This window comes from Pseudorca crassidens, chromosome 9, assembly GCF_039906515.1.
Source record: "Pseudorca crassidens isolate mPseCra1 chromosome 9, mPseCra1.hap1, whole genome shotgun sequence".
In the NCBI taxonomy this organism is placed as follows: Eukaryota; Metazoa; Chordata; class Mammalia; order Artiodactyla; family Delphinidae; genus Pseudorca; species Pseudorca crassidens.
Genome location: NC_090304.1, coordinates 100,142,546 through 100,159,387, shown reverse-complemented (window position 1 = coordinate 100,159,387; position 16,842 = coordinate 100,142,546). Strand labels below are relative to the sequence as shown.

The window sequence follows — 16,842 nt, the reverse complement described above, 5'->3', positions numbered from 1 at the left end:
TCTCCCTGATGCACACCTGTCCAGGAAATGACCATCTCTTGCACTCACCTACCCAAAGACTTTTTTTCCTTCAGGACAGAAACTGATGTGAATGAGGAAAAGCACAATTCTTAGAAGCCCTTAAGTTTGGATATCTTATTGAGGCATTTCCCTCTTTGCTGTAATGTGGACTCTTCTTCCTTTTTTTGGTTGCATTGGGTCTTCGTTGCTGTGCCCGGGCTTCCTCTAGTTGTGGTGAGCGGGGGCTACTCTTTGTTGCGGTGCGCGGGCTTCTCATTGTGGTGGCTTCTCTGGTTGCAGAGCACTGGCTCTAGGCTCACGGGCTTCAGTAGTTGCAGCACGTGGGCTCAGTAGTTGTAGCTCGTGGGGTCTACGGCGTGCGGGCTTCAGCAGTTGTGGTGCATGGGCTTAGTTGCTCCGTGGCATGTGGGATGTTCCCGGACCAGGGCTCGAACCCATGTACCCTGCATTGGCAGGCGGACTCTTAACCACTGAGCCACCAGGGAAGTCCTGTGGACTGTTTTTAGACTACAGTAGAGTAGCTATTTGTCTCTAAATATTATATCCATTCTGAACCTTGTACAAGAAAAAAGAAAAATCAATGTTTTATTTAACCAGTTGAAAGTTATCTCGTACTAAAGGGTTATAATTTTGATCTTTAAAACAGAAGAAATCAGGACTTCCCTGGTGGCGCAGTGGTTAAGAATCTGCCTGCCAATGCAGGGGACACAGGTTCGATCCCTGGTCCGGGAAGATTCCACATGCCACAGAGCAACTAAGCCCGTGCACCACAACTACTGAGCCTGTGCTCTAGAGCCCGCGAGCCACAACTACTGAGCCCACGTGCCACAACTACCGAAGCCCGCACGCCTAGAGCCCGAGCTCTGCAATGAGAGAAACCTCCGCAATGAGAGAAACCACCACAATAAGAAGCCGGCACGCCGCAACTAGAGAAAGCCCCCGTGCAGCAATGGAGACCCAATGCAGCCAAAAATAAAATAAATACAATAAATAAATTTTTTAAAAAAACAAAACCAAAACAAACCAGAGGAAATCAAAAATTTTTTTTTTTTGTCCTGCTCTATGAAACGATCCTTCATTCTGTAATTGACCACATGGTTTGGAGAATTAGGAGGGGCCACAGAAAAGGGTTCATATTACTCATTTCATACTTGACCATTTTCAGCCCTTCTCTACCTGCTTCCCAGGGGAGGGGCAAAGAGTAAACGAGATGATCTGTTGGTCCAGGAAGGCCTGGCCAGTGTGGGGAATGCCGCTGGAACCAGCAGGGTGTGCTGTCCATCAAACTGGGCCCAGAGCAAAGGGCACAAACCAGATTCCCCACCACCGCAGAAAATCTCCACAGGGCTCAGATCTCACACTTGCTCTAGGTCAGGATATCACAGAGTAATATCCAAAACGCCCCAGAGAGTCTCTTAATTGGGTGGAAACATGTTAGAGGAAGGATTAGGCGCAGGGTGTAAAGGTTTCTGCTGAGCTGGGGCTGAGTGATTAATTAGCACTCTGAGGACTTGCTCTCTCCAAGAGAACCCACTGGCTGAGAAGGGAAAAAAGAATTCATTCAGAAACGCCATGGGGAACACACATCCGTCCTGAGTTTCGAGGGGAGGGGTCCACAGGGACCGCCACAGGAAGCATCCTTCTGATCCCAGCCCTCTCAGTTTCCCATACTGCCCAAGGTGAGCTAGTGCAGAACTGTATCCAACATCCACCATGAAGAGTTCAGGGGGCTGTCGGTGGGCCAGGGAGAAGAAAGGACCAGGGAAGACATTTAGAGGATTTTTCTGGGCAGAGGTTTGGGAGACCCTCCATAACATTTCACTTGGTTGGGGGAGTGGGCAGAGAAGGAGCTAGAATATAATTTTTATCAGCATACAATCCCAAATACTGAACAAAAAGGCAGGGCTCTCTCCGGTTAGCAAGCAGCCTTGGGAAAAACGCATTGCAGAGTATGTACAATTTGGCACTTATTCATCTCTCCCAGGAATGCCCTAAGCAGCAGGGATAAAACAGAGCGACCCGAGGAGCTGCCAATCATAGGGCAGATAGACGAGGAGCAGCTGAAGGTATGATGATCAGAAATGGACGGAACGCTTCCAGAGATGTTTGGCGCACAAGCACAGGGAAGGGAGTTCTGCTGGGGAACTCTACGGACACTTCCAATTTTGCGAGTATGGTTGTCGAAATCCAGACAGCACTGAAAAGAGAGCGAAGGCCACTCTAGAGACTGAGGGGACTGCCATCAGATCATAACTGATGAAAGCATCTTTACAAGAGTGATTAATCTTTGCCCCTTGGAGGCCCCATGCCTCTGCCTAAATTGATGAGCTGAACTGTTAATTTTGGTTAGTAACAAGCACAAAACTGAGAACTAGCGCAGAACTCATAAAACTTTATAAATATAAAGGGAAGGTCCCACCCTCCTGCCCAGGATGAAACCCTTTTCATGACATACCATCTAGCTTTTGCCTGAACACTTGTATGGAGGAGATAGTTCATTACTTTACAAGGCCTGTTCCATTGCAGTACAGCTCTCATCATGGAAAAGTTCTTTCTTATCCTGAGCTGAAATCCTTCTCGCTGTAACTCCTACCCCTCTAGTTCTATTTCTTAGGCTTTCAGATATTTAAAGAGTGCTGCTATAGTCATTCTAAACCTTCTCTTTTCCAGGCTAAACCCGTTTCCTTCAACCAATCCTTATCATCACATAGTTATCATCTTGATCATTCTTTTCTGAACTCTAATTTATCAATATCCTTTTCCAAAGAACGGAGAATAATACATCCGATATGGTCAAACTAGCACAGACTACAGTAAGACCTTTTTTTTTTTAAATCCATGCTCCATCCTTCCAGTAATGAACTCAGACTTTTACAGATCATTTGGTACTTGCTTCAGATTACTGGCTCATATGTGGCTGGTTAAAAAGTAACCCTTAAGTTATTTTCCACATGAAATCCTGTCAAGTTAGGCTCCCCGTGGTAACCCTACACTCAAGAAACTATTCTAATATAAATGTATAAATGTATAATAGCACATTTCCTTTTTTAAAATACTCCGTGTTGTTTCCACCTACTGTTCTATTTGAAATAATACTAAGTCTTGTCTCTATCATCCTTGGTGTTCTCTCTACTCCCTCTCAGCTGAGCAGCCACCGTAAGTTTGACAAATGAGGTAAAAGTACCTTCTGCATTTTCATCCGGTTTGTTGATAAAAATGATAAACGGAGCTAGACCAAAAGCAGAGCCCTGCGGCATGCCTGCTGAGACCCCCTTCCCGTTAAGGTCAGTACGGTCCACCTTCGCTGGGCACAGAAGTTTAACTTGCTGCAAAAGACCGCTCCCTCTGTCTCCCATTCAGAGGCGCTCCATGCCGCAGATGCCACCTGGGGCCCACAGCCTGAGTGTTTAGCCAGTCCCACCTCAGAGCCTCAAACGAGCATCCAGGAGCCTCTGTATCCTCAGGGCCCCCTGTACACCCCACCTCATTCTCCGTTAACCTCTGACACCTACCATCCACTCCAATCCTGGTGTCCTGCTGTCATCTTGCAAACAGATAGTGATACCGAGCAGGACCCTGTGGGGCTCCCGGGCACAAAAGCCTTTCTGTGCCCCCCACTTCTTGATTACAGGAAGTAGGCTTCATTCAGCCTCCATGACCTTCCCTGAGTTCCAGCGGGCAGGTTCAAACAGTTGCTAATCAGGGAAGGGAGGGGATACGGAGGAGACAGGAGAGGAACAGTCAAGAAACAATAGTGCAGCCTTGGGGCAGGGTCCTGGATCCCCCTCCAGGGATACACACAACAATATCCTTGAGCTGTTTTGCAGATACAGAAACCCCAACCAGGTGGGAGAAGTTAACAGGTTGATGATGCTGACTCCCACATGCCCCCCACCCAGGTGGAGGACGGAAGGATGATTTCGATGCTCCTCACCTCAATCAACTAACGCTTGAACTCTGTCGACCTCTGTCGCAAATTCATGCTGAATTCTCCTCAGCTCAAGCCCCTCATGAATACGCATGAATACCCTTAGCTTAAAACTTCCCCAGTTTTGCTGTGAGGGAAGCACTGCTTTGGGATAACTCCTTCCTTCCTCCGATCTTTAGCTTGGTTGTATCTTTTGGTTGACACCCACCAAGAGGCGAACCCACCTTTCAGGCACCACTCTGATGCCACACACGCATCCCCGGCCACGCCGCTTTCCTGGGGCACAAAATACCCTTTCCCCTCTCGCTCCACACCGTACCCGACCTCTAGAGTGTGCCTCAGGTGCCAAGTCCACTCTGACATCTTCCCAACGGACTTGGTTTCCACACACTGACTTCTTCCCCTGCTGGACACCAAAAGCCTTTAGAATCGGTCCCCTCTACTTGGGTCGAGGGGGCGCATCCTCCTTCTAATCCGTGTTTGAGCACAGAGGTCTGGCGGGCCCCTATTTCTCTGCAGTTTCCCACAGTTCTCATTCGCGGCAGAAGCACTATCTTCCTCAAACATTTTCCCCACCCACTGTAATCGCTGCTCCCATCTCTCCCTCCTCATGCGATCTTACCTTTCTTCCCGCACCCGAGGACTCAGGAACCTGCTAGAGTCATCGTCATGGCTGCTCTGCTGGCTGCTGAGAAAAGACAGCATGTGAACCGTTAACGTTCGGCTTCTTTCTCAACCCTGGGGGAGAGCATCTAGACTTCAGCTCAATGGAGAAACGGGGTTACAACATCTTAAAGGTAGACGTTCCCCGGGGAAGTTTACACAGAGGGTATACTGCCAGACGGTGGAACTGAGACACACGTTTGGTGAAAACCCCAGCCATCGTACCTAAAGCACAAGAGGAAGACCCTGACCTATCACCTTCTTCTTCCCAGGCCACACAGTCTCAGAGAGTGAATGCCTCGGGCATTCTCTGTACCTGGGCCTCTAGATCTGTAGGACAGAATAATCCCATTCTTCCGCCTCCCCTGAGACACTCAAGGTGCTGGCTTGCAGTCTTGTGGGCAGGAAGGGGAGGGGTGCGGGCAGGAGGGAATTCCAGCAGGAGAAAGACTTGAGACTTGATGGAGTCTGGGGCCACCCGGCCTGCTTCCCTGCCTCCAGGGAAGGCTGAAGAGGGTGAGGGACGAAAGAGGGATTAGAAGGTGGAGTCCCTCCACTCCTTAAAGCCCTGTAGGCACGAAGATTATAGAGCTTCAACTCACAAGAGTTCTTGAAGTGCTTACTTTAAATGACTGTGGAATTCAACAGTCATTCATCCTACTCAAGAGAAAGAAAAGCTGTTCAGACACCTTATGACACTAACTGAGCAGAAAGCTGGTGAACAAATAATTTTTATTAATTGCTAATTATTAAGTACTCCAGGTTTCTAATCAAGAATCTGGAGCCCCCGTGGGCTAAGAATGGTGTTTGCTTTTTTAAATGGCTGGGAATAACATTTTTTAAATGATAATAATATTTCATGACATGTGAAAATTATATGAAATTCAAAATGATGTCATAAATAAAGTTTTATTGAAACACAGCCACACCCATTCATTCGCATACTAACCAGGGCTGCTTTTTTGCTACAATGGCAGAGCTGTGCAGTTAAGGCAGAACTGAATAAGTGCAGTAGTGAGGCCATTAGACCCACAAAGCCTAAATATTTACTGTATGGCCCCTTACAGAAAAAGTTAGCAAACCCCTGTTTGGCACAGATTCCATTCATAATAAATTCCTGTTACCATAAATGTCACTATAACCCAGGCCCAGTACAACTAAACTTGTTCCCTTGTTCTGGTGGCTTGTTCAGCCATAAAAAGCACTGCTCTCTATAGAGTACACTCCTTAGACTAGATCCCCAGAAGATGGCAAACTGTGAACAATCTTGTAGGGTAGGTGCCTGACCCAGTGACTGCTTCTCCACCAAAGAAGCACGCGATTTTACAACCACGCTCTGATGTTCTGATTTTTCAGCAAGAAGTAAATGAACTTAGAAGCAATTTACATCAAATTTTCAAATACACAAACATACACCTACACACACACACACACACACATGCCAGACATCAGAACAGCACCACACACAAAGCTTCCAGTTGCTTGGCACAACCAAGTGTGTACACAATCCTGTGTTTTCTTTTACTCTACACAAAGCACTTTTTTTTTTGCCGCTCGTTCCCTGTGGAGAACATGTGGCTACTCATCATTCCCTCTTTGCAAGGTCCCATAGACTTGCCTTTTAAAAACTCCTTATAACAAAATTATACTGCTGTGTTGCTAACCCGTGGGATTTCTTACATTGGGACTGACCTGTCATATGTATCAAGCACCCTCTTCTATACAACTTGGAATAGGTGTTAAGACTACAGTAGGCAACCCACAGATGACTGGAACTCCAATTCCACAGCAGACTCAGCATCAAGAGAGAAAAACCAAAATAACAATAATAATAATAATTTAAAAAGAAAAAAAAAGAGAGAGAGGAATACCAGTCTACACCGTTGGCAGTACATGTGAGGAGAAGTAGGAGGGAGGGCTGTCTGGAACCCAGTGGTTTACACTATCTAACACCCAAAGGGGCTCAACCAACCCAATGACCACAATCAGCATTACGGCCTCTTCACGGAAGAGATCAAACTGGACTCCATTTAAGCTATCTATAACGGGGCTGTGCTTCCTTCTCACCCTACCCTCACTCTGGCAATCAAGGCTTAAAGTAAAGCTAATAGAGGGGCTCCCAGAACTAAATGAGAAGTACCAGAGTTTCAGAAAAATAATCGTGAGCTGATTTTAGCAAGTTATCTCACTAGATGGCACTGCTGACTTCCAAACCAGAACCTGAACGAGGCCAAGCCATCCAGCTTCTGAAACCAAAACTAGAACCAACTTTCTGGCGCCCCCTTCTGGCCTTCCCATTGCTTAGAAAACCGTTCAGAGGGTGGAGATGAAAAGTTAACAATGGATCACCTTCAAACGATTTATTGGTTCCAAATAACTAAGAAATATCAACGTGCATGCATTCAACAAGTATTTCTCCAATGCTCTCTATGTGCACATATGTCAAAAGGCAGCATCCAAGTTAAGTCAATACTTTGGAATACGCTGCCTCAGGTTACATCCAACTTCCTCCACTTCCTACTTAACACAACCCTGAGCAAATTAGAAGTCATTTTCCTTACCTACAAAATGGAGATAGATGTTACGATAGTTCTTACTGTTGTAAGGATTAAAGAATGTAAAGCTGCTGTAAGAATTAAAGAATGAACATATGTGAAGCATGGAGAATACTGCTTGGCACATACTAACTGTTGTACAAATGCTATTATTATGTGCAAGTCATCGTTTTGTGGGTCATGGAAAATAAAGACGTGAATCAGACAGGGATCCTGCTCTCAAGGTGTTTACAATCTGGAAAGTAAGAGTCAATATAAACTATAATTTTAAACTACATTTAAAAGTAGAAAATGATAACTCTTAGAAGTAAATATTAAAAGCTACAGAAACATAGACCAGAGAAAGATCACTTCCTTCTGGGGCTGGTAAGAGAAGACCATCTCAACAGCAAGGGTTTTTTTGCTGACACTTGAAATTTGAACAGATTCAGGATGAGCAGAAGTGAGAAGAGAGGGCTTTTTTTTTTTTTTTTTTTCCTTAATTTATTTAGCCACTCCGCGTGGCTTGTGGGATTTTAGTTTCCCAACCAGGGACTCAACCCAGGCCCCCGGCAGTGAAAGTGCAGAGTCCTAACCACTGGACCGGCAGGGAATCCTGAGAGGGCATTCTGGTTCAGCTCGGCTCACCAAACATTTACCACCTACCAGGCACTGTGCTAGAAGGCTGGGACATAAGGAGCCCCAGTCTAGGAGGCACAAGTGTTCCCTGAGCACTGCGACGCAGCAACACCGGAAGGATGAAGGGGCGCAGGTCGCAGACACTTCTGCTGGGGAATTTCAGGCAACATATTGGAGAGGAGAACGTAGAACAGCAGGAACTACGGGTAACTCCACAGCAGCAACAGCTGCAGCACGCATGGGCTCCCTCCTCCTCTAGACACCCCCCTGCCTCCCCACCCGCCAAAGGAGCCTGGTCCTCTCTCCTCCCATTTTCAGAACTTTTTTTCCCACCGTCTTTAAAGGTGAGATAGACGCCAACCACTACCACTCCACCCAACCCCATGAAATGATCGTTGTTGAGCAGAGATTCAGACATTGCCTTGCTCTCTGGCAAAATTCTCAGCTCCTCTTTTATATGAGCCTTTTCAAACAGTACAGACCACCTGGACGCTGGGCAGCTCACCCTGCTCCCTAAATGAATCTGCCGGTCTTCTGAGGTCATGCAGAAGAGCCGTCACCACGGTAGGGTGCTTGCAGAGGGCTTTGGAAGGCCAGAGGTCAAGGGCCACGTCCACAACCGCTCCATTTCAGTCAAGGCCTTGGAGGGACAGGTGGCCAGTGCGGGCTCTACGGCTTAAGGAAGCTGAGAAGAACTTGAAGGAAGTCCGGCAGAGGGCGCTCACGGATGAAAACGTCTCTTAGAAAGTCTGTAAAGAAACTCCAAACACCGATTTGGAATGACTTAGCCTGGGCACCAGATGACTGAAAGTCAGCTTAACACTGCAAGGAAGGGAAATTGTATAAGCAACCGTTTGCCTTTCCCCCAAAAGAGCTAGAAAACGCATGAGGCTGACTAAAATCCCTCCTGCTGTAAATTCAAGCTGCTGATAAAAACCACTGTAGAAATTAAATTTTGAAACAGCACACTGTGTTACTAAATACGGTGGGGAAGCGCTTCTGTGCGTCCCGCAATGTTCCGGAGGGAAAACAGCTGAAGCGAATCGAATCTGGAGTCCCGGTTTCGTTCTCTGCCAGCAAGCTAGTGCTGGGAGCTTATCCTAGAAGGTCACACTGAACCAGCAACCCTGGCTGGGAAAAATCCATTGTAATCGGAGGCAGAGCACACTCCAGAGGCAGAAATTCACAGGATACCGAGCTAGCAGGAAGCTCCGCAAGGCAGGCTGGGTAAATTCCCATGATTCCACTGGTCTCCCTTCCTCCCTCCCCCACCCCCGGGCACTGGCAGGAAGGTCAGCCTAAACCCACAAGCCACCAGGAAGGTGTCCTTCTGCCCTCTGCAAAGTACAGCTTCACTCCTGTGGAAACTAAATTTGGCACTTTTTCTGAGCTGGTGCTTCCTAAGTAGAAACAGTTCTTTCTCACCCAGACAATACTAATGGGGTCTCCTAAGCCGGGAAGGGGTTTTGGGAGATTCAGGGGATTCCAAGCAGTTATGGGGCTATGCGAGATGTCATTTAGTATTTCCAGAGCCTAATGGAACCTGTACATTTACCGACACTAAGGCTGTGCACTCATTTTTCGCATTTCTTTGTTTTCGGCTCTAATCAGAGCAATCTAGTGTGTTAATACCAATTATCTTATGCTAATTAGAAGCTCTGAAAAGCTCAGAGTGGCTTTGATTGATAAATGTCTGATTAATAAAAGTGGGGAATATGTATACGTATGACTGATTCACTTTGCTATACAGCAAGAAACTAATAACACGATGTTGTAAAGCAACTATACTCCAATAAAAATAAAAAAAATTATTTTAAGTGGGGGAAGAAATTTAGTGGATGTAGTAGAATAGCATGGAGACAGACAAACCGAGGTTCGCCCTGGCTTTGTTTCTTATTGGCCCTATAACTTTGACCAAGTCCCTTACCCTCTCTCAGCCTATTTCCCAGCATGAGTTCAAGATTTGGAATCAGGAAGACACAAGTTCTGCCACTTAGCACAGTGATACTGGGCAAATTATTTAACTTTCCTAAGTGTCAGACATGGGTATACACCACATGGCTTTAAGGACTGCAGTGGGGATTAGAAATGGTAGAAATCATCTATAGAAAGTGTCTAGCGCCACGTTTGGGCCTTGGTAGGTGTACCAGAAATGTTGGACATCAATTGTACTTAATATTCACAGTTAGTTTGGCAGATAAATACTTTGAAACATCCAATACATGGGAGGAAATTAACAGAAGAGAACCTTATGATAAAAAATGTTGAGAGCCACTGACTTGAAAAGTAGAGTTGCACTGTCACTGATAAAAGGCTGGATTTTCATGTTGAATTATATCTGCCTGAGAAATGACTCTAGCGTCTACCATTTCAGTTTAAAGAGGAAGGGCATCTGGGGGAAGAAAGGCAGGTAGCCTGTAAGTAGAGAATAAAAGAGAATAGTTTCTGTTTGTCATCTGGCAAGCGGGTATAGCAAAGTCTAATAATAGAACATAAGTAAACAGATGTGATTTGGGACACTGCCAATGCCTGCCAGCTTCTTATACAACATAACTGAATATTCTCAATTACTACTTAGAAAATAACATGCTCTGTGTGAAGATTAATGATCTGTCTACAAAGGTAGCAGGACTGCTTCTGCTTAATGCCTTCCCTGGGAACAAGTAGCAATGTGAGTAGCTGGTCAAAGATTGAGGGATTCAGAATCCAGCTAAATATCTTTTAACTCATTACAACTCACTAATGTTTCTCTATTGAATAATTCTTCTGCCTCTAAACATACCCATGTCTCTGTCTTTAAAAAATAAAATCTCTCCCTCAACTCCTTTATGTTTCCTTCCTTCCCTACAGGGCCATATTTTATTGAAAGAATGCACTATTTGGTGACTGCCGAACTTCCATCAAAACTCTATCAGAGATTTGCATATAATGTGTTGTGATAATTAAGCAGTTATTAATAAACAAAGAAGAAATCCTCATCTCCCTATTTCAGGCATATCTCATTTATTGATTTTTCTATGTAATTTAAAATTGTTCATCTTTAAAACATTTTAATGCTCCTAAGGCAATCAATAAACTAAATTACAAAAAAAATCAGTATCAGAATAAGCTAGGAGCTTTTCTATGCAGATTCCTTGGCCCCCTCCCCAAATTTACCAAGTCAGAGTCTGAGCCTGTCCAGGAATGCGTATTTTTTAAAAGCTTCCCAGTGATTCTGGGGAGCAACCAGGATAGAGACCCACTGGACATCACACTCACTGCCTCTGCTTCCTCACCATAGATTTCGTGAATTAGTCACTGTAACCTGGACCACACCCTTACCCCTCCTTGGTTTGATCGACCAAGACCTCTGTTACTGCCAAAGCCAATGACAACAGTTACATCCTAACCTCATTTGACCACCCAGGCAGGTCTGGCATTGATGATTAGTCCCATTCTTTAAACTTCACCCTTCTTGCCTTCTATGACAAAACCCTCTGCTCTTTCTTGGATTTTTTTTTTTGCGGTACGCGGGCCTCTCACTGTTGTGGCCTCTCCCGTTGCGGAGCACAGGCTCCGGATGCACAGGCTCAGCGGCCATGGCTCACGGGCCCAGCCGCTCCGCGGCATGTGGGATCTTCCCGGACCGGGGCAGGAACCCGTGTCCCCTGCATCGGCAGGCGGACTCTCAACCACTGTGCCACCAGGGAAGCCCTCTTTCTTGGATTTTATCCTACTTTTGTTTTTCTCTTCTTTTTTAGGGAACTTCATGGACTCTTCTTCTGGTTGGTCCTAAAATGTTTCCCAGGACTCATTCAGCCACTCATTTAATAAATTATCTGATACCAACTATAGGCCAGGCATTGTTCTAGAATCTAGATACCAAATACAAAGTAGCAAATGAAACAGATGAAACGTCCACGCTCAAGGAGTTCACATTTTGTTGGGTTTCTTGCTCTTCCAGCTTTACACCCGGGGAGCCTAGTTTCTCTGAAATTGTTATATCGCACGTCCAGGGGAGAGGATTTAGAGCTCTCATCCGATTCTCAAATAGAGAACGCAACCCACAGAAGAGTAAAATCCACGGCAATGTATCTCTGGGGAATCATGTCCACACGCAAGGCTTCAATTATGATGGATAAGTTAATGACCCCCAAAGACAGCACAGCACTGAGCTGTCACTAGTCACATGTGGCTGCTTAAATTCATTAAAAAGTCAGTTCCTTAGTCGTACTAGCTACATGTCAAGAACCTGATGACCACATGTGGCCATTAACTTCCATATCAGTGCAGCTAGAGAACACCTCCATCACTGCAGAAGGCTTTATTGAACAGCGTAGAGGTTTCCAGATCAAACCCAGGATTTGAGTTCCAGTTCTGCCACTTGTTATCGGAGTAACTCAGAGCAGCCTGTTAACCTCTCTCTGCATTCCTGCCCCCTTGTCTTTTAAAATGTAAGTCACTTCACACACCTGTTTGGAGGATTGACCAAGTTAACTGATATAAAGCACTTAACAGAAGTCTTGGCAAGTAATAAGTACCCCCAAAATGTTAATAATACTTATTTTTATTATAATACATTTGCCATGGTGAATGGGTCCAACAGGAATCTCAAACTGAACATGCCCAATACTGATTTCACCATCTTTTTGTCCTGTCCTTGGACTCCACAACTAAGGATGCCTGCAAACCAGAAATGCACCTCCATGTCAATTTCACACCAGGTCCTGCAGATGCTACCTTACTATCCCTCAAAGGCATCCCATCCTCCCTTCAACACTGACTGCCACTGCTTGAGGTCAAGCTCTCATCACTCCCTGCGGGGATTACTTTAATCGGCTCCTCACTGCTTTGCCTGTTGCCAACCCGGCCCTGCTCCACTCTGTCCTTGACACTGATACATCAGTGTTCTTTCTGATATGCAGATCTGATCACGGCTCTTCCTGGCTTACTACTTTATTTTCTTTGACCGCGTGGTTTGAGGGATCTTAGCTCCCCGACCAGGGATTGAGTCTGGGCCCTCGGCAGAGAAAGTGAGGAGTCCTAACCACTGGACTGCCAGGGAAGTCCCCTCCTCCTGGCTTAAAATCCTTTAGGTGTCTCCTAATTTCAGAACAGAGTTCAAAAACTCCTTAGTTTAGCCTAAAACTAAGCTATAAAAGCCCAGTAAGCTGACTGCCATCTACCTTCCTAGCGTCCACATCTCCCTCACTGGCTCCAGGATTTCACTCTCCACTCCGGTCATTCTGCTTGTCCCTGGCTTTGACTTTGCTCTTCTCGCGCCTGGTTTATCCTTTTCTCCACTTCCCCTCTTTGTTTCACTCATTCCCATGGGCTGAGGCAGGACCCTTCAGGGATTAAGCCTGAGGGCTCTAGCTTTAGACGGTCAGCACTCAAGTCTGATTCTTCCACCTACTCAACTTCACCCTCCATAAACTGGGGATGATAAAAGTATCTTCTTCACTGGGGTGTTGTGAAAATTAAATATATTAGTACCCACAAAATACTTAGAAAGGTATCTGGCATTGAGTAGACACTCAATATTATAGCTATTATCATCCTCCAAAAGTAGTACCTTCTCAGGGAAATCTTCCTCGATGGCCACCACCCACACTATGGTCCCTATATCACCCTGCCCTGTACTTTCCTTTATCATAACACTTATCATACTCCTTGGGATACAGTAATTACTGATTCAGTTCTGTATACCTTCTACCACACACTGTAAGTTATTTGAGAACAAAGACCCCATTTTAGGTCATTTCTTTCCATCCCCAATGCCCAGCACTGTACTTAGCACCTCTTAGATGTACAACATGATAAATTAATGTACAAATATCTAGCCTTGTCCTCCCTCTGAGGTCTCCACTTTCTGTTGAATACTCCCCGGCCAGTCCAGAAAGACACTTCGCTGAGTACAGATTACATGCTCCCTCTAGATTACAATGTGCTTCCAAAATGCTCATCAACCTTTTCTGGACACCTGTGTTCAAAGTATCCTGCTAGTCCTTACTGGATTTGTAAGGCCTGGCCTGTGACCTCAAGGAGCCCACCAGTCTGTATGAATTCCTGATGGACCATAAATTCATCCATGTTTCCAGCAGACTAAGCTTCAGGGTTTGGTGCTCTGGAGATGCCAACTTGAATTAGATGTGAACCTTCTAAATAAAGTCACCACTGTAAGCAAACCCATGAGGGCTGGCATGGCCCTCCTAACACCAGCCCTCCTCTGCCCCACCCCTATGCCAGAGTTATGGCCCAACTCTCAGTTATCCAACATGAGGAAGCCATACCTCATGCTTGACAAAGCCTCCATTGGAGGGCGAACAGGAAAGAAGGTGGCCCTCCAATTAGACATCACAGGTATTCGTCAGTGGGAAAAGATTCTGAAGCCCAAAGCTGCAACATTTTTTTTTTGTTTCTTTCTTTCTAAAATGCCTATGGCTAGTAAACTTTCTCTTCTGTTAATTTAAAAGAATTTTAATTTTTATTTATTTGATTGAGGTATAATTGACATAAAACATTGTATTAGTTTCAGGTGTACAACATAATGATTCGATATTTGTATATATTGCAAAATGGTCACCACAATAAGTCTAACATCTGTCACCATACATAGTTACTTTTTTTTTTTTTGGCCGTACCACAAGGACTGCGGGATCTTAGTTCCCCAACCAGGGGCTGAACCCGGGCCCCAGCAGTGAAAGCGCCAAGTCCTAACCACTGGACCGCCATGGAATTCCCACAGTTTTTTTCCTTGTGACAACAGCTTTTAAGATTTACTCTCTCAGCGACTTTCAAACATGCAACATCATATTATTAACTATTGTCACCATGCTGAACATTACATCCCCAGGACTTAGGTATTTTATAGCTGGAAGTTTGTACCTTCTTTTTTTGGTGACATTGGTATTCCTTTTTGTTTTCTTTTTTTACTGAAGTATAGTTGATTTACAATTTGTGTTAGTTTCGGGTGTAGAGCAAAGTGATTTGGTTATACACACACACGTGTGTGTGTGTGTGTGTGTGTGTGTGTGTGTGTGTGTATCTATCTATCTTCTTTTTCAGATTCTTTTCCATTATAGTTTATCACAAGATATTAAATATAGGGCTTCCCTGGTGGCGCAGTGGTTGAGAGTCCGCCTGCCGATGCAGGGGACACGGGTTCGTGCCCCGGTCCGGGAAGATCCCACATGCCGCGGAGCGGCTGGGCCCGTGAGCCATGGCCGCTGAGCCTGCGCGTCCGGAGCCTGTGCTCCGCAACGGGAGAGGCCACAGTGGTGAGAGGCCTGCGTACGACAAAAAAACAAAACAAAACAAAAAAGATATTGAATATAGTTCCCTATGCTATACAATAGGACCTAGTTGCTTACCTATTTTATATATAGCAGTTTGTACCTACTAATCCCAAACAATGCGTTTTAAATTTTCATGCTAATCCCTGGGTCTCAAGAATATAGATAATCAAGCTTCGGTTGGAAAAAAAAAATTTTTTTCTCGAATGCCCTGTTCTGAGGTAGTTTTCACAAAGGGTAAAGCATCCCTCACCTAGGCCTCTCACCTCACACAATTAGAAGACTTACACCTACCCCATTACATCCCCTGAAGGCGCCATTGGGGGGGGGGGGGAGCAAGGAGAATTGTGCCAGCTTATCTCTCTTCAATTGTGCTTAGCTAAAGGAACACACCGCCTCTTTCTAGTTTCCCACATCCCAGTAGCTTCCTTGGCCTCAATCACTACTCAGCGTCACACGGAAATCTTAGACCGTCTGAAGAGAGTAAATACAACTTCACCAGGTCTCCTGGTAGTAAACCTTTACTCAGGACGGAACAGGGCTGACGAGTTGTTTCCCAGGACCTGAAGTCTGTGAGAATTCGCCAAGGCCCTGGGCAGCAGAGTCTCAGAGGCCAGCCTCCTCCCTCCCCAGCCCCCTGGGGCCTCTCCTGCCTTTAGAAAATCCCTTCCTTCCCAATCCAGAGCCTTCACATTTGAGAAGGAAGGAAGTGCCAGGAAGCTGCAAAGAGTTCTCAAACCCCAGGAGAGCCAGAAGCCACTCTGTCCACAGATAACCTCAAAACCTGATCTTGGACAATCATCTTTTTTGGGGGGGCTGCACCACGTGGCTTGTGGGATCTTAGTTCCCCCCAGGAGAGCCAGAAGCCTCTCTGTCCACAGATAACCTCAAAACCTGATCTTGGACAATCATCTTTTTTGGGGGGGCTGCACCACGTGGCTTGTGGGATCTTAGTTCCCCGACCAGGGGTCGAACCTGGAGCCCTGGCAGTAGAAGTATGGAGTCCTAACCACTGGACCGCGAGGGATGTCCCTTGGACAATCATCTTGATCCTGGTCACTTTACCTAAACTGCTCAAAATGGGTTAAAATTCCTTCTCCATCAATTTCCCCTCACAGGAACAAGTCAGGAGACTTTCCCAGGACACACCAAGAGCCCCTGCCTGTGCTCCCCACACATCCCTACTTCCTCCACACCAAGAACCCTTAAATTATATTCCCAACAATCAGGTTTTGAAAGAGATAACTGACAACACACTATCTGTCTCCTGGTTAATTTGTGAGTGTGTTTTTAGTCAAAGGCACACAGCTACCATTCAGGTCAGCATCCAGTAACACGCCTCACCGCATTGGGTTGATAGAATTCAAATGAAACAATGTGTGGTTTCTATTAAGCCTTTGGAAATTCTGTTAATACCTAAAGGAACCCCACCCTCCAAGGAACCACTGACTTCAATAATCAATATACAAACTGGTGTTCGCTGGATCTCCTCTTGGCTCCGCTTCTACCAACCTCCGCATGGTTAGAGTTTTGCCCACAGTCACCTTCTTTTCACTACACATTCTCCCCCCGATAATCTCGTGCAAGTCCATGGCCTCAACGACCCACATGTTGACTCCCAAACCTGTATCACCAGCTTGGACCGTTCCACCAAGCAGCAGTTCCCCGGACCCAGCTGCTTACAGGACATGACCAAAACCCTGCGTCCATGCGCTCCTCAAGCAGCATGTCCCAAACTGCCTGCTCCCTCCTGCACTCTCACCTCTTCTACCGAACCACGTGC

General features: G+C 45.8%; 1 protein-coding gene across 2 annotated transcripts in view; it reads right to left on the bottom strand.

Moving 5' to 3' along the window:
• Positions 1-16,842, bottom strand: part of GRAMD1B (GRAM domain containing 1B) — a 179,495-nt gene that overhangs the window by 133,625 nt on the left and 29,028 nt on the right. For both annotated transcript variants that reach the window (XM_067751371.1, XM_067751372.1), the window contains exon 2: positions 4,572-4,637. In XM_067751371.1, the coding sequence (XP_067607472.1) occupies positions 4,572-4,637 (66 nt within the window). The remainder of the gene's footprint in view (positions 1-4,571; positions 4,638-16,842) is intronic.